This window comes from Sus scrofa, chromosome 8, assembly GCF_000003025.6.
Source record: "Sus scrofa isolate TJ Tabasco breed Duroc chromosome 8, Sscrofa11.1, whole genome shotgun sequence".
NCBI classification, from domain to species: domain Eukaryota; kingdom Metazoa; phylum Chordata; class Mammalia; order Artiodactyla; family Suidae; genus Sus; species Sus scrofa.
Window position 1 is genome coordinate 96,911,879 of NC_010450.4, and position 22,146 is coordinate 96,934,024.

A 22,146-nucleotide genomic window follows, 5' to 3' on the forward strand; every position below is an offset into this window, starting at 1 on the left:
GGAACTCCCTAGATTTTCCTTTTTATATGGCTGGACCTGAAGCATGTGTAAGTTCCCAGGCCAGGGATTGAATCTGACCTGCAGCTGAGACCCACACCGCAGCTGTGGCAATGCTGGATCCTTTAACCCATTATGCCAGGGTGGGGATTGAACCCATGCCTCCAAAGTGCCCCGAGCTGCTGCAGTTGGATTCTTAGCCTATTGTGTCACAGCAGAAATTCCTGCTCTTCTAAAATTCTTTTTTTTTTTTTTTTTTAATTCTTTTTAAAGGCATACCTGTGGCATATGGAAATTCCTGGGCTAGGAATTGAATTGGAGCTACAGTTGCCGGCCTACGCCACAGCCACAGCAATGCTGGATCCGAGCTGCACCTATGAGCTATACCACAGCTCACGGCAACATCATCAGATCCTTAACCCACTGAGCAAAGCCAGGAAACAAACGCACATCCTCAAGAACACCATGTTGGGCTCTTAACCTGCCAAGTCACAACAGGAACTCCTGTAATTCTTCCGTTCCTTTCTTCTCTTTTTCTCTTCCATTCTGATTTAATGATTTTAAGCTAAGTTCAAATGCATACTAAAGCTCTGTATTTTTACTCTTTTCCACCCCACATTTAATGGGAATAATGCAATAATGTTTGTCATTAATGCTAAGTAATGCTGAAATAATATTAGCTTGATATTACTATAATTCTGTAAACATAAATAAACTACTACTTTAACGTTCTGATTTGAAAAAAAAATTTTTTTTTTTAGCTGCCCTCATGGCCACAGTTACAGTCTGTGCCACAGCTGTGGCAATGCCAGTGGCAACGCCAGATCCTTAACCCACTGTGCCACAAGCGTACTTCTTCTGAATAAAAATTCTTACCTTGCAATAACAGATTCAACTGGCATGATATCGGGCACATAATGGGCCATTGGGGAAACAAAGTGTCCATCTAGGATCTTACAGTCTGATTGCTCTTCAATCTAAAAACAAACAAACAAACAAAAAACCTTAAAAACCAAGATGTATACAGAGGACTAAAATGTCTTGTTCTATTACAGGTGTTTTTCTATAAAAAAGTTCCGTTCAATTAAAATAGTTTTTCAGTGCCTATTATGTATATTTTGCCCCATTTTGCTTTCTAAAGACATAGATCCTAAATATCTCATTTTCTTCTACATTCTTTACTACAGTCTAGTTGGGAAAATAAACTATATGTAAACCTTATTGGTACAATAACAAAATAAAATATTCGTTACAAGAATTCAACAATATAAATATAAAACTAATTTAAAAATTATAAAAATAATTTACCGTAATCAAGTGAGGGTTGACATCATATATGTTAGAATGGCTCACTTTCAGACAATCTATTGATATAATGAGTCACGTCAACAAATTAAAAAAGGAGAAATGTGATATTTATATAGACAGCAAAGTCACATGCTAATTGTTTGTATTCAGCATATAAACTTTTTTCACCTCAAATACATATTCTCTAATTTTATAGCATTTTCTTTCTACCCATCTTTAGCAATTAACTATATCTCGTAACACTTCCCTGATATCATTATTTATTTATTTATTTATTTATTTTGGCTGCACCCACAGCATATGGGAGTTCCTGGGTCAGGGATAGAATGCAAGTTCCAGCTGTGACCTACACCAAGCCTGTGGTAATGCCAGATCCTTAATCCATTGCGCCAAACTGGGGATCAAACCTGCACCACCACGGAAGTCAATGCCTGATCTTAACCTGCTGCACTGCAGCAGGAACTCCATTCCCTGATGTTATTTAACATTAGTTTTGCTAATAACTTCTCATGTGCTGATTCTCCAACTAGAGTGTTCCCCGTGTTACTTATAATTCTTCCAGAATGTTGAATGATTTACTTTAACTCTCTTGAGCTTAAAGATAAAAGATGAGGCTCAAAGAGATTGAGCTCGAAATATTTTTTTTGTATTTAGGTATTAAATATGTGTTCCCAAGCATACATGCATATAGTTATTATAAGCATTCAGTTACATATAACATTTTAAAAAATATTAAACGAGGAGTTCCCATCCTGGCTCAGTGGTAATGAAACCAACTAGTATCCATGAGGACCAGGGTTCAATCACTGGCCATGCTCCATGGGTTAAGGATCTGGCGTTGCCCTGAGCTGTGGTGTAGGCTGGTAGCTACAGCTCATATTCAACCCCTGGCCTGGGAACTTCCATGTGGCATGGGTGTGGCCCTAAAAAGACTAAATAAATAAATAAATAAATAAGAAAAACGAATATTGTTCTCATATTTTAGTTTTTTGCTAATATCCTCCAATGTTCAACTTACACTTGCCACATGGTTATATAAAATCTGAATTTCCACAATTGTATTTCTCTCATTTGAATACCTTATCGATGTAAACTGGATAATCACTTGAAACCAGATTCTGACATCTTTCTCGATTTCCAATCATCTTTCTGAATTCAAAGAGTCTATAATGGTAGGGGAGGAAAAAGGAAAAAATCAGTATTTCCATTATATTGAGACTGATGAAAAATAATTAAAAATTAGCAAGTCAAATTTGTAAACCATGTTAAAATTTAATTTTAATCATTAAAGAAAATAATTAGTCTGTTGGTTTTTTCATTCTTGAAATTTTGTCTCAGAAAACAGATGAGAAATATCATTGTTCAGAAAGTAATGAACATATGTGACTCAAAACTGAAGGCAGAAATCCTAAAAATTAATTTCCAGAAGTCCAAATATTTCCATGAGCTATAGTGTATCACAGTTTTATAGTCATTACAAATTCAAGTTACCCATGAAAAAGCTCAGTCCCTGAAAACTGTAACCAACTTCAAAATCACTAAAGTTAAAAATTAAGTTTATATGTCTGAGAGCTCTTTATTTTTTATCTGAATTTTCTTTTTTTTTTTTTTTTGGCTGCACCCATGGCATGTGGCAGCTCCTGGACCATGGACTGAACCTGTCCCACAGTAGGGAACTGAGCCACTGCAGTGACAATGCAAGATTCTTACCTCACTGCACCACAAAGGAACTCCATGAATTACTTTTAAAACAGTTCAATTTATCATGAAATAGGTTAAGACTAGAGAGAAATAATTAGTTAAAAAAGGGAATGATGTAGTTCCCATTGTGGTTCAGTGGTTAAGGAACCCGACTAGGAACCATGAGGTTGTAAATTCAATCCCTGGCCTTGCTCATTGTGTTAAGGATCCGGCATTGCAGTGAGCTGTGGTGTAGGTCACAGATGTGGCTCGGATCCAGCATTGCTGTGGCTGTGACATAGGCCAGCAGCTACAGCTTTGACTGGACCCCTAGCCTGAGAACCTCCATGCCCTGGGTGCAGCCCTAGAAAAGACAAAAAAAAAAAAAAAAAAAAAAATCTAAAAAAGGAATAATTTCTTCTCTAAATAGTTTTTTTTTTTTTTGGCTTTTTAGGGCCGTACCTGCGGCATATGGAGATTCCCAAGCTAGGGGTCCAATCGAAGCTACAGCTGCTGGCCTACACCACAGCCAGAGCAACATCAGATCAGAGCCACATCTGTGACCTACACAACAGCTCACAGCAATGCCGGATCCTTAACCCACTGAGCAAGGTCAGGGATTGAACCCGAAACCTCATGGTTCCCAGTCAGATTCGTTAACCACTGAGCCATGATGGGAGCGCCTCTCTATAGTAATTTAATGCTTAATTTACCAATCACTTTAAAGGACTTAATAACTGAAGTGGAATTTTAAATGTTTACTAGAAGAACAAATTTAGAATACTCAGAAAAAATTATTATTATTTTGTCTTTTTTTTTAGGGCTGCACCCATGGCATATGGAGGTTCCAGGCTAGGGGTCTAATCAGAGCTATAGCTGCTGGCCTATACCAGAGCCACAGCAACACCACATCTGAGTGCATCTGCAACCTACACCACAGCTCACAGCACTGCTATATCCTTAATCCACTGCAGGCCAGGGATCAAACCTGCAACCTCATGGTTCCTAGTCAGATTCGCTTCCACTGTGCTACGACAGGAACTCCAGAAAAAATTCTTACCTTTTGAGATCCTCTGGTCTTCCCCATCCTCTGATAAAAAGTTTTGTAAGGAGAAGTCTCCGGTATAGAATATCTAACTTGCTCACACCCATTAGTAGCAGCAAACAAACATCTATAAAAGAAACAAAAAAAATTTTTTTTAACAATTCCTTTTTTTTTAGGGCCGTGCCTGCAGCACATGAAAGTTCCCAGGCTAGGGGTCGATTTGGAGCTACAGCTGGAGACCTATGCCACAGCAATCTGGATCCGGGCTGTGTTGCTACCTACACTGCAGTTGAGGCAAGGCTGGATCCTTTAACCTACTAAGGGTGGTCAGGGATTGAACCTGACCCTGGTGGGGTTCTTAGTCTGCTGACATACGATGGGAACTCCCAACAAAAAAATTTTTATTTTTTTATTTTTATTTTTTTGTCTTTTTGCCTTTTCTAGGGCTGCTTCCCACGGCATATGGAGGTTTCCAGGCTAGGGGTCTAATCAGATCTGTAGCCACTGGCCTATGCTACAGATACAGCAGTGTGGGATCTGAGCCTCGTCTGCAACTTACACCATAGCTCACAGCAATGCCGGATCCTTAACGCACTGAGCAAGGCCAGGGATCGAACCCACAACCTCATGGTTCCTAGTCGGATTCGTTAACCACTGGGCCACGACGGGAACTCCATCAACAAAAAAATTTTTAATCAAAAAATTTTAGGGAGCTTTAAGTGATAGATTAACGTATACAAGATATTATTTGTTACAGAAGTATTTCCACAGTACCAACCACATGTCAAGCATCATGGCACGTGTTGTGGACACAACTGAGATATGGTCTGGACTTGGTTTTTGACCTCCTAGAGATTTATGAGTACAATATCACTGTACTTCCTATGGGAGCTACAAAAATGCCTTTGCACATAGGAGGTCCTAAATAAATGTATATCAAATGAATAGGAGTTCTCACTGTGGTGCAGTGGGTTAAGGATCTGGTGTTCTTTAGTGCAGCATGGGTTTGATCCCTGGACCTGTGCAGTGGGTTGTGCAGTGAGTTAAGGACTTATATGCTGAGAACTATAAAACTTTAATCAAAGAAATTAAAGAAGATGGAAAGAAATGGAAAGATATTCCATGTCATTGATTCGAGGAGTTCCTGTCGTGGCACAGTGGTTGACGAATCTGACTGGGAACCATGAGGTTGTGGGTTTCATCCCTGGCCTTGCTCAGTGGGTTAAGGATCTGGCGTTGCAGTGAGCTGTGGTGTAGGTCACTGATGTGGCTTGGATCCAGCGTTGCTGTGGCTCTGGCATAGGCCGGCAGCTACAGCTCCTATTGGACCCCTAGCCTGGGAACCTCCATGTGCCGCTGGAGTGGCCCTAGAAAAGGCAAAAAACAAAAACAAAAACAAAAACAAAAAACAAAAAACAAAAAAACCTATTCTTAGTTTGCAGGCCATATAAAACAGGCAGATTGGTAAATAGGCCATAGTTTGCTTATGCCTTGAGTTAGAAAATCAAAAACAAATAATAGGTATGTTACAAATGTTGTCATATGTTACAAATGCAAAGATACAACTATAAAACATTATATTTATTATAATTGAAATTATCCAGATCCTACACAATGGCATAAAATGCAAATATTGATTTCTAAAATTAGTATTCTATCTAAAATAAACACTAATTATTTAATTAGCCATGTTCTGTCTTTTTTTTTTTTGGTTTTTAGGGCCACACCTGCAGCATATGGAGATTCCCAGGCTAAGGGTCTAATTGGAGCTACAGCTGCCGGCCCATGCCACAGCCACAGCAACGCCAGATCTGAGCTGCATCTGCGAACTACACCACAGTTCATGGTAACACCAGATCCTTAGCCCACTGAGTGAGGCCAGGGATCAAACCACAACCTCATGGTTCCTAGTCAGATTTGTTTCTGCTGCGCCAAGATGGGAACTCCTGTCTTCATAAAATTAAGAATTCAGTAGCTAAACAGTGGAAGCAACCCAATTATCTATATAAATGGATTAATGAATAAGCAAAATATGGCATATATACACATATAATGGCACAGTATTTATCCTGCAAAAGGAATGAAGTTCTAACAACAAATGCAACAACATGAATGAACCTTGAGGACATAGGGCTAAGTGAAACAAGCCAGTCATAAAAAGACAAATACTGGAGTTCCCATTTTGGTGCAATGGGTTAAGGACCTGCATTGTCTTTATGGTGGCATGGGATCTATCCCTGGCCTGGCACAGTGGGTTAAGGATCTAGCAATGCCATAGTTGCAGCTGAGATTCGATCCTTAGCCTGGGAACTTCCATATGCCGTGGGTGTGGCCATTAAAAAACAAAAAAGAAAAGGGGGATTTCCCATCGTGGCTCAGTGTTAAGAAACCCGACAAGTATCCATGAGGATCCCTGGCCTTGTTCAGTGGGTTAAGAATCTGGCATTGCCGTGAGCGTGGCTTGGAACCTGCATTGCTGTGGCTGTAGTGCAGGCTGGAAGCTGCAGCTCCAATTCGACCTCTAGCCTCAGGTGCAGCCCTAAAAAGCCAAAAAAAAAAAAAAAAAAAAAAGGTGTATGATTTTACTCATATGAGGTACCTAGAGGAGCAAGATTCATAAACAGAAAGCAGAATGGCAGTTACCAGGGGCTGAGGGGAAGGCAAAATGGGGGTGGGAGATGGGGGTGGTATTTTTTGATGGGTATACAGTTTCAGTTCTGTAAGTTGAAAAAGATGGTTATGATAGTTGCACAAAAATATGACTGAACCTATATATTGCTGAACTATACACTTAAAAACAGTTAACTGTAGTTCCCGTTGTAGCTCATCGGTAACAAACCTAACTAGTAACCATGAGGAGGCGGGTTAGATCCCAGGCCTCTATCACTGGCTTAAGGATCCAGCATTGCCACGAGCTGTGGTACTGGTCGAAGACTGTGGCTGTGGCATAGGCCAGAAGCTGTAGCTTCGACTGGACCCCTAGCCTGGGAACTTCCATATGCCTTACACGCAGCCCTAAAAAAGCAAAAAAAGCAAAAAAAAGGTCAACTGTACAGTAGAAATTGGGACAACATTGTAGATCAGCTATAATAAAAAGAAAACTCTACCAAAAATGGTTAAGATGGTATATTTTATGTGATGTGTATTTTACCATAAAAATATGAACAAAATTTAGAAATCGGAGTTATTTTTTTTTTTTTGGCTTCGCCTATGGCACATGGAAGCTTCTGGGACAGGGAATGTACCCACACCACAGCAGCAACCTGAACCACAGCAGTGGCAATGCTGGATCCTTAACAGTTTGCACCACTAGGGAACTCTGGAGTGAATAGTCTCTCAACACAAGTGTTCAGAATAAACTGACAATTTCCTTCCCTCCTGACAACATTCTCAGTAAGCAGAAGTAGTTCATTTTTTTGTTGTTGTTGTTTTTTGTCTTTTTTAGGGCCGCTCCTGTGGCATATGGAGATTCCCAGGCTAGGGGTTTAAGTGGAGCCGTAGCCACCGGCCTATGCCAGAGCCACAGCAACTCAGGATCCGAGCTGCGTCTGCAACCTACACCACAGCTCACAGCAACACTGGATCCTTAACCCACTCAGCAAGGCCAGGGATTGAACCCTCAATCTCATGGTTTCTAGTCGGATTCGTTAACCACTGTGCCACGATGGGAACTCCAGAAGTAGTTCATTTTTGTATTGAATTTAGAATGGAACTCAAAGCTCTTTTCTCTTCAAAAAAACTCCACTTGCATAATTTAAATACTGGAAGGCTTCACTAAGGCCTTTGAATAAAATAATTTGAAAAGCAAATCTCTTGAATCTAGTTTGTCTCACCTCCATCTTCTCACTTCCTCTTTCTTGAGGATTAGTTACAGGAACTCAGATTACTTGATTTTCTGCTTCAGGGTGTCATTTAGCCTCAATCAAGATGTCAGCTGGAAACTGAGCTGGATTCTCATTTGGAAGCTTGAATGGAGAAGAAACCACTTCCAAGCTCATCAGGTGTGTTAGCAGAATTTATTTACTTGCAGCTATATGACTGAGAGCTTCAATATTTTGCTGTTTGTCAACAAGACGACTGCCTCAGCTCCTAGGAGTTGTCCACAGTTCCCTACCACATGGCTCTCTTCATAGGAATTTCACAATATGGCAGATTACTTCTTCAAGGCCAACAGAAGAGTGAGAGTGAATGTGCTAGCAAGATAAAGTCTTACATAACTTGGAGTTCCCTGGTGGCCTAGAGGTTAAGGATCTAGCACTGTCATTAAGGTCACTGCTCAGGTCACTGCTGTGGTGCAGGTTCCATCCCTGGGCTGGGAACTTCTTCATGCTGCTGGTGTGACCAAAAAGAAAAAAAGTCTTATATAACTTAATGTACCATGGGAGTGACATCCAATCACCTTTGCCATATTCTACAGATTAGTTTTGTCTTTTTAGGGCTGCACCCATGGCATATGGAGGCTCCCAGGCTAGGAGTCGAATTTGAGATGCCAGCCTATGCCACAACCACAGTAACTCGGGATCCAAGCCATGTCTTCGACCTACACCACAGCTCACAGTGACGCCAGATCCTTAACCCACTGGGTGAGGCCAGGGATCAAACCCACAACCTCATGGATGTTGGTCGGGTTCATTAACTGCTGAGCCACTAAGGGAACTCCTATTTGTTTTTGCTTTTTAGTGCTGCACCTGCAGCATATGGAAGTTACCAGGCTAGGGGTCAAATCGGAGCTACAGCTTCCAGCCTATCCACAGCCACAGCAATGCGGGATCTAAGCCATGTCTCTGGCCTATACCACAGCTCACAATTCCGGATCCTTAACCCACTGAACACGGCTAGGGGTTGAACCCACATCCTCAGGGATATTAGTCAGGTTCATTACCTCTAAGCCTCCATATTCTATTGGTTAGAAGGCAAATCACAAGTTCTGTCCATACTCAAAGGGAGGGGATTACACAAAAGAGTAAAACCTCAGGAGACAGTGGCAGGAAAATAATGGGGAGGGGTCATTCTTCCTTTGTATCATTTATGGCATCAACAGCAATATGCATATTCCATGTTAGTATAAAAAAGAACAGGAGTTCCCATCATGGCGAAGCAGAAACTAATCTGACTAGGAACCATGAAGTTGCAGGTTTGATCCCTGGCCTTGCTCAGTGGGTTGGGGATCCAGCATTGCCATGAGCTGTGGTGTAGGTTGCAGACACAGCTCAGATCCTGCATTGCTGTGGCTCTGGCATAGGCCGGCGGCTAACTCTGATTAGACCCCTAGCCTGGAAACCTCCATATGCCGCCTGTGCGGCCCTAAAAAGACAAAAGACAAAAGACAAAAAAAAAAAAAAAAAAAAAAAAATTCCCAAACTCACATTTTACAGTAAGAAGAAAAGTACTAATTTTTTTGGACTTTTATCCTCATGTTTGGTACATATCTCAAAAGCATATATAACATGTATCTCATGAGATAACCCATTTTTCTACACAATATTCTTCTAGGTAGTTAATAGACAAGGTAAGAAAAACATACAAAAGTACAAAGTTGTCAGAAAAGCAGGGAAGGACCTGAGAAAAATGAACTCTTCAGGTATTTTGTAAAGCACTTTATTTATTAGGTGCCTAAATTATTTATTCATTTCTAATTTTTAACCCTATGGAAAAGCTTCCGAATCACTTTAATTCCATGTATAATAGGCCATAAGAGCACTCCAAATCTAGAGACAGAATTTTTCTTGTTATGTTTACCTGATAGTAAACAACTGACCAAGGAGGAACAGAAAGCAAATCAAACATACACACAGCTCACAATAATCTTGACTCGGAGTTTGAGGCTACACAGATCTTCTTGAATCCCATTTCAGTCCCAAGAACAATATAAAAGACCATGTTTTCTGGGATGTTCTAGACAGGTTGTTCTTTCTAGGCAGGGCTAATTGCTAGCCAGTGCCACCACAAACAGATAATATTCCAAGCCCTGGGTAAAGATAACTCCAGTTTACCAAAAGGAGACACTATCAGAGCCACATCAGATACTTTTACAGCCCCCACATTAAGCTGGACTGAAACCAGTGAGCTTCTGCAGAAACAGGACCCACTTTTGAAGTATGTATCAAGCCAAATGACACAATTGTCATCTATACTTTACACTGGCCAATGCAAAAAAGAAAAACACAATGAAACAAAAATAGATGTTCTGGTACAGTGCCAAGGAATTAAAAGTCTTTCCTAGAAATCAGCTCTATTGGTAAAGTGGCACTCAGCATCTATTGTACCATCTAATAATTTATCTGCTGTCACCCTGGCACTTAGGCATTTAAACAACTCAACCCTAATTTTTCTGGACTTTTATCCTCATGTTTGGTACATATCTCAAAAGCATATATAAAATAAAATTTTTAAAAACCCCACCACCATGTACAAGAACTTTACCCCGCAAAAATGCAGGCCCAATTTTTATCTTATAACTTCACTTTTGAATCACTTATTTTCAATATAAGCTTAAGTAGTAACTTATACTAGGGTTTAGATGGCCCAGATAGCCACTACTAAAACCTACTACCCGACCTTGACATCTAATTTCTTTTAATCCTATGCTGGAGAAGAGTAGGAAAACAGGAATTTTATTTTTGGGGGGAGGGTATCTCTTCTAGCAGTCTATCTCTATTCTATTCTAAGCAGTCATCTAAGGAAATCCAACAGGTGGGCTCTCTTATATGCTTATGTGAAACATTTAGCAAATAATCAAATCTCTTCAAATTTAGTTCTTCCTTTCCATGGGTTTTAAAAAAATTAAGTTTAAAAAAAATTTTTTTTAATGTTTACTTTGGGTGCTCTGTTTGTGCATGTTCCCATGAAATGATTTGTTCTTTTTTTTTTTAAATTGGTACAATACATAGAGCTTATTTAGATCTCACCAGTTGCACATGTACTCATTCCATGTGCTTTTGCCACCTAGAGTCATCACTTGGAGGCAGCAATGGAAAATAGCAGTGTCAAAAGACCTGGGTTCCTCTACTAGCAGTGTCTGTGACCTTGAGTAAGCCACCTTAAACTATAAAAAAGAGATAATATCTGGTCTAATACATAATATCAAGTTATTTCATTTATATAAAATTTGATTACTTGTTTTGAAATATTTTAAGAGATACAGGAAAAGATTCTTAATATTCTTTTTTTTTTTTTTTTTTTTTTTTTTTGGGTCTTTTGTCCTTGTAGGGCCACACTCGAGGCATATGGAGATTTCCAGGCTAGGGGTCTAATCAGAGCTGTAGCTGCTGGCCTAAGCCAGAGCCACAGCAATGCCAGATCCGAGCTGTGTCTGCGATCTATACCCCAGCTCACGGCAACGCCAGATCCTTATCTTCTTAATATTCTTTTTGAAGGTGGGCTGGTGATGAAAAGCATAGGTTTTATAGTAAGGAGTCCTCTGTTTCTTGGATTCAAGATCATTGCTTATTAGAGGTGTGACCCTAGGCAAATTATTTAATCTCTTACTTTCAAGTTCCTTGTATGCTTGAAACAATCCCACCTCAGAGGATTGTTGCAGGGGTGAAATGAGGTAATTCAATAAGTATTCATTCAATGTGCATTTGTTTAGTAATCATTATGCTTATGCAATATTGGTTAAAGTTCCTTAGTTAAATATACATCTGTATATTTGCTACAACTCCAGAGATTTTTTTAAAAAAGAAGCCAAAGACACAGTAAGCCAACATTATGGCAAACAAACAAAAAACTAATTTTACCCATGTACTTCTTGGACCAATCATAGGAATCTGATATGTTTTTGTTAGCTGTTACAAATTTGCAAGACTGAATCCAAGTACACAAAGTTAGGTCTGTATTCAGAAGATAATTCTGTACTAAGAGAAAACCTATTTCAAGTTTAGCTGTTAAGTCAGTGGACTGTATCTAATAGACTACACACAAGGTTACAAACAAGACAAAGATCAAAAGTGATGGCTTATACCATACAGTACATAACTAGTATAGGGCCTGGAATAGAGTAAGTGCTCATTTTGATCGAAAACAGTTTAATTTGGGTCCCAACTCGGCCATTTTCACACCGAGTGACTCTGGGTAAGTTATTAACTTTTCTGGGCCTTAGTTCTCTGTAAATTATAAATGTGTCTGCTTTACCTATCCCATAGTTGTGATCAAATGAAATCACATAAAGATGTATCTAGTGCTAACTATGACACACATGACTACTGCACCAATTAGCTTACAAGTCTGCTTGTAGAGGTAAGATGTTAATATGTAAGCACCAGAAAAGAAACAGCACCTCGATCTACCGAAAACAAACAAACAAAAACAACCCATAACCTATTTTCTAAAAATATTCTCCTTGTGATGAAAAGAGCTGGCCATTGTCAAACTTGTGCTGTGCCTTTTCTAACCTCCAGGTTACAGCAGCAGGCTCTGCTGATTGGTATCTTGCAAGGCTGAAAGCCCACAGTCCACGCAGGCGGCGGTGGGGTTCCAATTTGGGGATCAGCAGGTTAGGAGGGGCTGGAGGACCCCCATCTTCAATCCAGGTCTCAACAAGGCACTATGGGTAAGGGGCCTTTGCAGTTAACCAGGCGAGATAAAGCACAGCGCGTCACCACCTCCACTTTCCACAGAGGGGAGAGCCCGCCAGCCCACCTCACTCGGACCCGCCCGAGCACTTCCACCCTCCCCAGGGCTCCAGACCCCCGAGTCTCCCGCCAAGCCTTGCGCTCTCAGCCCCTGACTCCTGGCACGTAGGCAGCGCTGCAAGAGGCTTGGGAAGCGCGGCCTGGACTGGATACATACTCACTGGCCGCTGGGCGGACGCCTGCTATCCAGCTAGCCGAGACTCCCTGCGCCACCGATCTCTCCCGGGACTTGTTTTCGGGCTGAACCGCAAGCGCAGCTTCACCACACTCTCCAGGAACTGAGGTGCGAGAGGTAGCGGACAGGGAAGCATAGGAAGGCATACGAACCCTGGGCGGGGCGGCTGTTTGGATACGCCCCCTCTCTGGCTCTCCTTCAGGTCGTCCCTGGAGGCGGAGAGGCGGAAACGCCAGGAGGAGGTTCAGACCTCAGGACCCACCCCTTAACCCTGTCATCTCCACGGCCCCGCCCCGCCCTGTCTTCTTCGTGACCCCGCCTCTGACCTGGCACGCTCCGCCCACTTCTGGTTGTCGGGTGCGCATGCGCACTTGCGGGCCTGTTCTGACACCTTCGGGCCTCCTGGAATGGGAGAGAGTAGGAGGTGTCGCGAGAGTTGACCTCTAGCTTTGTGGGAGCTTTAACTATGGCGAGCTTTGGGGTCGGGGCTGAACAGGAGCCCCTCTTAGGAGACCATACACCAGGAAGCAGGTGAGCGGATGTTGGGGGGAGGCCATCTCACCCTCCTGCGCACTTGGGACTTACGCTTTTCCTCGCGTCAGCCTTAGCTGGTGCAATGAGGGGTGCCTAGGCGGCGGGAGCCGCGGCAGGTTGGGCGAGACCCGGAGATGCGCTTCTACTTCAGAGAACCCGCGTCCGGCTCGGGGGCGCCTTGAGTTGGCGGGTTGTGGTGAAGGGGTTATAGAAAGGCAGATAGCCTCTTGGACCTTCACAACAGTTATGCAGCAGCCAAGCAACTGCGCTCTGCATTTGGCCCTTTATTTTTTTAAGTTTTGCATTTGACCCTTTACAGAACTGATCACTTTACACATTTCATAAAAGTTCGAAAATGATGGTTTTAATAGGTACTTGAAAATAACTGGTCTTAGTGTTCAGTTAATTGCCTGCTAACTTCTTGATACTTTTTTAGCAGATAAACCCAAGACGAACTCACTTTTGTCCTATGCCAAATGTATAAATACTTATTTTTAAACAGTTAAGGGACGAAGTGTATTTTGACCCTTACTATTCTGATTATTCTGGTTCTAGTTTATGGACTGTGATTCAGAATTGTTATAGTTTGTTTCTTACTAAACAGTGAAGTATTTTCACCTTTAGGAAAACGGAGCTAAGAATCATTTTAAACATAATTATTAAATCAAGTTAATTAAGTCACAGCTGAACTTCAGCTGTCTCTGATTCTGTTAATTTTTTGCTCGTTTATCTCTCTTAAGCACCAAACCTTTTTTAGAAGTCACTTTGAAACCATTTGGAAAATGTATTTCTCTGGTCCTTGATTTACTAAACAATATATGGAATGCAATTTTATTTACATTTTATCTTGAGATCATTAAAATGAATGCCAGTGATGAAATATGTTGTAGCAAAGTGACATCCAGCCGGCCTAAGGAGGCATTTGGGCCTATTTACTTCTATACTGATTTGTTCTACACTGCTATAATTTTCACCTATGCTTTTTAGTTTTTTTTTTTTTTTTTTTTGCCTAACTGTTCTTCATAGACTATTCCTTATCGTTTTTTGTTTATTATTATTATTTTTTAATCTGTTGTTTGTTTTACTGTCTGCAAACCTCTCCTCGCAACTTTACACGGGGTGTTCTGGTTTGCTGTGCCTTTGAAAATCATATATCTAACTAAGCTTAATAGAATTGTGGGTAGTTAGAACCTGGAAGTTGTGATTGAAAGATAAAAAGAATTCTCCTTTTAATTGAGTTCATGAGCTTGAGTGCATGGACTTTGTGGCTTTGGTTTTCTCACCATCTTTTTGGTCTTGCTATTTCTTGGTTTTCCAGATAGATTTCAGGATCTATCCACTGAGTTATGGTTAGGAGTTCCCGTCGTTGCTCAGTGGTTAATGAACCCGACTGGCATCCACTAGGATTTGGGTTCAATCCCTGACCTTGCTCAGTGGGGTAAGGATCTGGCATTGCGGTGAGCTGTGGTGTAGATCGCAGACACGGCTGGGATCCCAAATTGCTGTGGCTGTGGTTTAGGCCGGCTGCTACAGCTCCAATTGGACCGCTAGCCTGGGAAACTCCATGTGCCTCGGGTGGGGCCCTAAAAAACAACACCAACCAACCTACCCCCCCCCAAAAAAAACCACATTGAGTTATGGTTAGATGTGGTCCTATGGTACATTCTGTTATCTTGTCCAAATGAACCTACTTTAAAAAGGGATTCATTTTTGGTGGGGATGTGGGGGGCACGGGGTGGTTTCCTGGCTCGGGAACGTCCATATGCTGCAGGTGCAGCCAAATAAATAAATAAACTTTTTTTTCTTAGCTTCAGTTATGTCCAGGCAACTGATACTCATTAGGGCCCATCTAAATTCAGATGTTCTGTCCATAAACAATACCTGATTTAATTCTAGGTTAAAATTTTTAAAATAAAAAGGGAGGATTTTGAAATCAATTCAGTAAGTATACTGCCTTAAAAACATAATTGGATCCCTAGTAAGGAGAACATATGTAAAACTAATTGGCAAACCCTGTTCACTTTGAGTAAATTGCAAAAACATGGGGCCCAGTTCACCACTAACCTTTCACTACCAAGAAGCTTGGTTCTGATTTACTGATGTGGTGAATCTCATTGAACCCCAATGACCTATTCATAGAGTTTTAAGAGAGCAGGGATTGGCAAACTTTATCTCTAAATGTCCAGATGGTAAATATTTTAGGCTTTGCAGGCTAAGAGGCAAAATAAAAATTATAAGTATTTAGGTAGCAAAACAAATTTCCACATTTTTTTTCTTTTTCTTTTTTTGGCTGCACCTGCAGCATATGGAAGTTCCTGGTCTAGGGGTCAAATCAGGGCTGACCTATGCCTCAGCCAGGCCAAATCAGAGCTGCATCTGCAGTTTCTGCTGCAGCTTGCAACATTGCCAGATCCTTAATCCACTAAGGGAGGCCAGGGATCGAACCTGCATTCCCATGGATACTAACTAGTCGGGTTCTTAACCCCTTAGCCACAATGGGAACTCCTCCACAAAATTTTGTAGTAATGAAAATGAAAATATAATGAGTACAATTTTTTGTAATACAAATCTAATAATGAGAAGAATAGAATTCATTGGGAGTGGGGAATGGTATGTGGTTTAAATAGAATTTAAAGTTAATGTTTTTTTTTTCTTTTCTGGCTGCACCTGGGCATGTGGAAGTTCCTCAGGCCAGGGATCGAACCTGAGCTGCATTTGTATCCTGTGCCACGGCTGTGGCAATGCTAGTCCTTAACCCACTGTGCCACAAGGGAACTTCCTCAAAGATAGTGTTTTCTGTCATCAAATTGATCACAAATATACTTCCGTAAACCTTTCTTAGAGCTCATGAGCTATAAAAAAACAGGTGGTAGGCCAGGTTTGGCCTGTAGACTGTAGTTTGCTGATCCCTCTCTTAGAATATCCTAAAGTATTACAGATGCTTAAAATATTTCTTTGTAACTTTAGGAGTTCCTACTGTGTCCCAGCAGGTTAAGAACCCAAGATAATCTCTGTAAGGATGTGGGTTCGATCCCTGGCCTTGCTTACTGGGTTAAGGATCTGGTGTTGCCACAGCTGTAGCATAGGTTACAGATGAGGCTTGGATCCAGTGTTGCCTACAGCTGCTGCTCTCATTCAACCCCTGGCCCCCAACCCAGGAACGTCCATATGCCACAGGTATGGCTGTGGGGAAAAAAAATTTTTTTTTCTTTGCAACTTAGGTCTAGTCTTTGTGAAATAAGTATTACTAGGACTGATGGTCATATGGAAGATAACTTTTGTGTGTGTGTGTGTGTGTGTTTGCGTTTTTCTAGGGCCACTCCCGTGGCATATGGAGATTCCCAGGCTAGGGGTCCAATTGGAGCTGTAGCTGCCAGCCTACACCAGAGCCACAGCAACGTGGGATCTGAGCGAAACTCCGGAAGATAACTTTATAGAACATTCTAAGTTTATTTCTGTCTTTTTTTTTTTTTTTTTTTTTTTTTGTCTTCTAGGGCCACACCCACGGCACATGGAGGTTCCCAGGTTAGGGGTCTAATTGGAGCTGTAGCCACCAGCCTACGCCAGAGCCACAGCAACTCGAGATCCAAGCTGACTATAGTAGCCGAGGTTGCTGCAGAGGCACAGGTTTGATCCCTGGCTGGGCACAGTGTGTTAAAGGATCCATCGTTGCCACAGCTGTGGCTCAGGCTCAGTCACTGCCCAGAGAACTTCCATATGCCATGGCTGTGTCTGTTAAAAAAAAAAAAAAAAAAAAAAAAGTTAAATCACCTTGAAAGTACAGCATTCCTTCTTTATTCCCTGGCGATAAGAAAGAAGCCTTTGGAAATTTACTATCAGCCATGTGACACAGCTGATTGAATCATCAAGGTTAAGAAAATATAATAAAAATAACTTGATTTAAGGACAGTTGTATTTTGTGTTTCTCCTGTCTCCAACAAGGAAGATACATTTCTTCAACAAAGTTGTACTTTTTTAATTAAAAAGGGGGAAAAGTAAATTTTTTTATTTTGAAACATTTTAAATCTATAAAAAAGTTGAAAAAAGCAGTGCAGCGAACGCCTGATTACCCTGTTACTGCTAGCCTTTTCCACACTGTTCAAGTCTCTCTCTACACACACACACACACACACCCCTCTTTTGCCAAAAGTAGGTTGCAGGCATTATAGCACTTTATCCTAGGTATTTTAGTCAACAACTTGCATCTTTCCAAAACATAGACATTCTTTTACACAGCTGTATCACTGTTACCCACTGTTAGAGGTAGAAAACTGATTCAAAGTATGCACTATACAATCTATACTGATTCTTCCAGTTGTTCCCAAAGTGTACTTTATAGTTATTTTTTTTAAAGATAGGATCCAAATTGGCCCAATGTTATAAATGAACTATAATTAAAATTTTAAAAAATAAAAAATGATAAAGACAGGATCCAGTTAATGTTCATGTATTGATCATTACATCTTTTTCAACTCTTCCAACCTAGAACGGTGCCTTGACCTTCCTTTTATGTTCTCCCCAACTTTGAATCATTTGGCAAGTCTACAGTTTTTCATATTCCTCAGAGCATCTCACATTCTGGGTTTGTGGACTATTTATGAATAGAACCTGGTCTACCGGCAAGCACATCTCATGACTTATGTTGAGAATATCCCAGAATATTTTCTCAGGAGGCATTGGATGAGAGGCTAGTCCACTGTTAGGAATGCTAAGCTTGACAAGTTGGCTAAGAGGGTGACAGCTCTCTCTCTCTCAATTACAAAGACTTATGTTCCATTTTCTGATTAGTAAGTACACAGGAGAGTGGTACTTTGAGGCTCCGTGACCTTTCAGCCAGTTGCTTTAGGATTCATTGTTGGTGCTTGCTTTCATCCATTATTACATGGAGAGTAATGATAATTTTCTGCCATCCCTTCAGTATTTAAAGCTGTCATTAAAAGTTTTTTTGGGGGGGTTAATTTATATATAAATATATGAAAATATATATCAATTTATAGTTAAATTACAATGTTATGCTAATTTTGCTATATAGCAAAGTGGCTTAGTTATACATACATTCTTTTTTATGTTCCTGTCCATTATGGTTTATCCTAGGAGACTGGATATAGTTCCCTATGCTGTAGAGTAGGACCTCGATGTCTATACATTCTAAATGTAGTAGTTTGCGTCTGCAAATCACAAATTCCCAGTTCATCTCTATCCCTACCCTCTAAAAGAAGAAAGTTTTTTTTTTTTTTTTGGTCTGTTGTCTTTTTAGGGCTGCACCCACTGTACATGGAGGTTCCTGGGCTAGTGGTTGAATCAGAGCTGTAGCTGCCAGCCTACATCACAGCCACAGCAATGCAGGATCCGAGCCATGTCTGTGATCTACAGCACAGGTCACAGCGACACTGGATCCTTAACCTACTGAGCAAGGCTAGGGATTAAACCCGTGTCCTCATGGATACTAGTCAGGTTTATTAACCCCTGAGCCACGACTGAAACTCCTAAAAAAAAGAAAGATTTTTGACTAAGGTTCAGATCAAGTCAGATTCACTCAAAGAAACAATTTCATTGCATTTTTCATATTATTTACTTAACTTCCTAACTTAGGTATGATCTGAGCATTTCGGTTATCTGAAAATTTTCAGGCTTGTTTTGATTATTGTTATTATTTTTGACCTCCAGAAAATAGTAATTCGTTCATTAAAAATATAATAGTTGGAGTTCCCGTCGTGGCACAGTGGTTAACGAATCCTACTAGGAACCATGAGGTTGCGGGTTCGATCCCTGCCCTTGTTCAGTGGGTTAAGGATCTGGCGTTGCCGTGAGCTGTGGTGTAGGTCGCAGATGTGACTCCGATCATGCATTGCTGTGGCTCTGGTGTAGGTTGGTGGCTACAGCTTTGATTAGACCCCTAGCCTGGGAACCTCTCTATGCCTCGGGAGCAGCCCAAGAAATGGCAAAAAGACAAAAAAAAAAAAAAATAATAATAATAATAGTAACCCTGTACTTTAAAGTGATACCAGGATCCAGTGCTGTGGGATTGACTAGTATATAACTTCTGCTGATATGTAATTATCTGTATTATGAATTCCAAATTCCAATATATTGATTTACAAATAGGGGTATCTGGGGTTCTGCTATTTATAGGTATGCATCATTACAGTCCATTTTTATGGAATGACATATCCACTGTTAAGCACTTCATATATATTATATCAGGAACTAATATACCTGGCATAAAGTAGATCTAATAAATGTTATGTTTCTTCTTCCTTCCCTCTCTAACACTTACAATTATGCACATTTGGAGAAAAAAGTTTCTTTTTTGAAGACTAACAGCTCTAAGTCTATTTTAGAAAATAATCTTGGAGAGTTTCCATTGTGGCTCAGTGGTAACAAACCGAACTAGCATCCATGAGGACACAGGTTTGATCCCTAGCCTTGCTTGGTGGGTTAAGGATCCGGCGTTGCTGTGAGCTGTGGTGTAGGTTGCAGATGCGGCTCTCATCTGGTGTTGCTGTGGCTTAGGCTGGCAGCTAAAGCTCTGATTTGATCCGTAGCATGGGAACTTCCATATGCCTCAGGTGCTGCCCTGAAAAGACAAAAAAAAAAAAAAAAAAAAAAAAAAAAAGAAAATAATCTTGGAACATAAGGCGTTTTGTCTGCTGGGCCTGTCTTAATTATTTGAAATCATAATGCTCAAATTAAGGTAAATTTGTTAACTCTTTTTGTCTGCATATGTCAAAGTGTAATGAGTACACAAACACATTAAGGTATCACCTGACAGAGGTTAATATATCTGGTTAATATACTTGCCCTTAGTCCAAGTCACAGGCCTATTGGAAAGATCCACTGAATCCGGAGGGTCCTTGGTCTCTCTGTGGTGCACTGATAGAACTTGTCTGGTAACTCATGTTTGGATCAAAGACAAGTTCCAGAAGGTCCCAGGGCAAAGAATTTCTTAGGTCACATCAACCTATCTGGTATCATTTTTATATTAACTTTGCTGAAAGTACCTAACCAAAATAGCTTCTTATAGCAAAGTTAATTTACTGTCATCAAGTAGAACATGCTATAATGATGGCAGTAATTATCCTTCAGCACCTACTATTTGTTTTTTTTTTGTTTGTTTTGTTTTTGTCTTTTGTCTTGTCTTTTTAGGGCTGCACCCGAGGTATATGGAGGTTGCCAGGCTAGGGGTCTAATTGGGTCTATAGCCACTGGCCGACACCACAGCCACAGCAATGTGAGGTCTGAACCACGTTTGTGACCTACACCACAGCTCGTGGCAATGCTGGATCCTTAGCCCACTGAGCAAGGCCAGGGATTGAACCTGAAACCTCATGGTTCCTGGTCAGATTCATTAACCATTGAGCCACAGTGGGAACTCCAAGCACTTACTAGTTGTATATTCTACCTGTAGAAGACCTAGTTGTTGTAGCTGGTTTATTTTATTTATTTTGATAAACTTTATTCATTTTGTCACTTTAGCACTTGATTTATAAATTTTTTTAGTAGTTATTTTTTTTCTACTGTACAGCATGGTGACCCAGTTACACATACATGCACACATTCTATTTTCACACATTATCATGCTCCAACATAAGTGACTAGACATAGTTCCCAGTGCTACACAGCAGGATCTCATTGCTAATCCATTCCAAAGGCAATAGTTTGTATCTATTAACCCCAAGCTCCCCAACCACCCCACTCTCTCCCCCTCGGCAACCATAGTCTCTTCTCCAAGTCCATGATTTTCTTTTCTGTGGAAAGGTTCATTTGTGCCTTATGTTAGATTCCAGGTATAAGTGATATCATATGATATTTGTCTTTCTCTTACTGACTTACTTCACTCAGTATGAGAGTCTCTAGTTCCATCCATGCTGCTGCAAAAGGCGTTATTTCTTTATTTTTTATGGCTGAGTAGTATTCCATTGTGTATGTACCACATCTTCATAATCCAATAATATGTTGATGGACTTTTGGGTTGTTTCCATGTCTTAGCTATTGTGAATAGTGCTGCAATGAACATGTGGGTGCATGTGTCTTTTTCAAGGAAAGTTTTGTCCGGCTATATGCCCAAGAGTGGGATTGCTGGGTCATAGAGCAGTTCTATGTGTAAATTTCTAAGGTATCTCCATACTGATCTCCATAGTGGTTGTACCAGCTTACCTTCCCACCAACAGTGCAGGAGGGTTCCCTTTTCGCCACACCCCCTCCAGCATTTGTTATTTGTGGACTTATTAATAATGACCATTCTGACTGGTGTGAGGTGGTATCTCTTTTTTTTTGAGTTGCATTTCTCTAATAATCAGGGATGTTGAGCATTTTTTCATGTACTTGTTGGCCATCTGTACATCTCCTTGGAAAAATTTCTATTCAGGTCTTTTGCCCATTTTTCAATTGAGTTGTTGGCTTTTTTGCTGTTGAGTTGTATAAGTTGCTTGTATATTCTAGAGATTAAGCCCTTGTCAGCTGCATCATTTGAAACTATTTTCTCCCATTCTGTAAGTTTTCTTTTTGTTTTCTTTTTGGTTTCCTTTGCTGTGCAAAAGCTTGTCAGTTTGACTAGGTCCCACTGTTTTATTTTTGCTTTTATATCTGTTGCCTTGGGAGACTGACCTGAGAAAACATTTATAAGGCTGATGTCAGAGAATGTTTTGCCTATGTTCTCTTCCAGGAGTTTGATGGTGTCTTGTCTTATATTTAAGTCTTTAAGCCATTTTGAGTTTTTTTGATTTATAAATTTGTAGCGTGCCAACTATAGCAAATAATTGGTTCCTGATTAG

At 40.6% G+C, this 22,146-nt stretch overlaps 2 protein-coding genes across 4 annotated transcripts in view; one reads left to right on the plus strand and one right to left on the minus strand.

Moving 5' to 3' along the window:
• ABHD18 (abhydrolase domain containing 18) overlaps window positions 1-12,984 on the minus strand; it is a 37,399-nt gene extending 24,415 nt beyond the window's left edge. The window contains 4 exon segments of the mRNA XM_013978904.2: window positions 874-974; window positions 2,385-2,469; window positions 4,046-4,157; window positions 12,825-12,984. Coding sequence (XP_013834358.2) covers window positions 874-974; window positions 2,385-2,469; window positions 4,046-4,157; window positions 12,825-12,984 — 458 coding nt within the window.
• MFSD8 (major facilitator superfamily domain containing 8) overlaps window positions 13,185-22,146 on the plus strand; it is a 47,328-nt gene continuing 38,366 nt past the window's right edge. For 2 of the 3 annotated variants that reach the window (XM_021101605.1, XM_005666869.3), the window contains exon 1: window positions 13,185-13,369. In XM_021101605.1, coding sequence (XP_020957264.1) covers window positions 13,305-13,369 — 65 coding nt within the window. In that variant the 5' untranslated portion in view covers window positions 13,185-13,304. The remainder of the gene's footprint in view (window positions 13,370-22,146) is intronic. The other variant, XM_021101604.1, reaches the window with a different exon arrangement.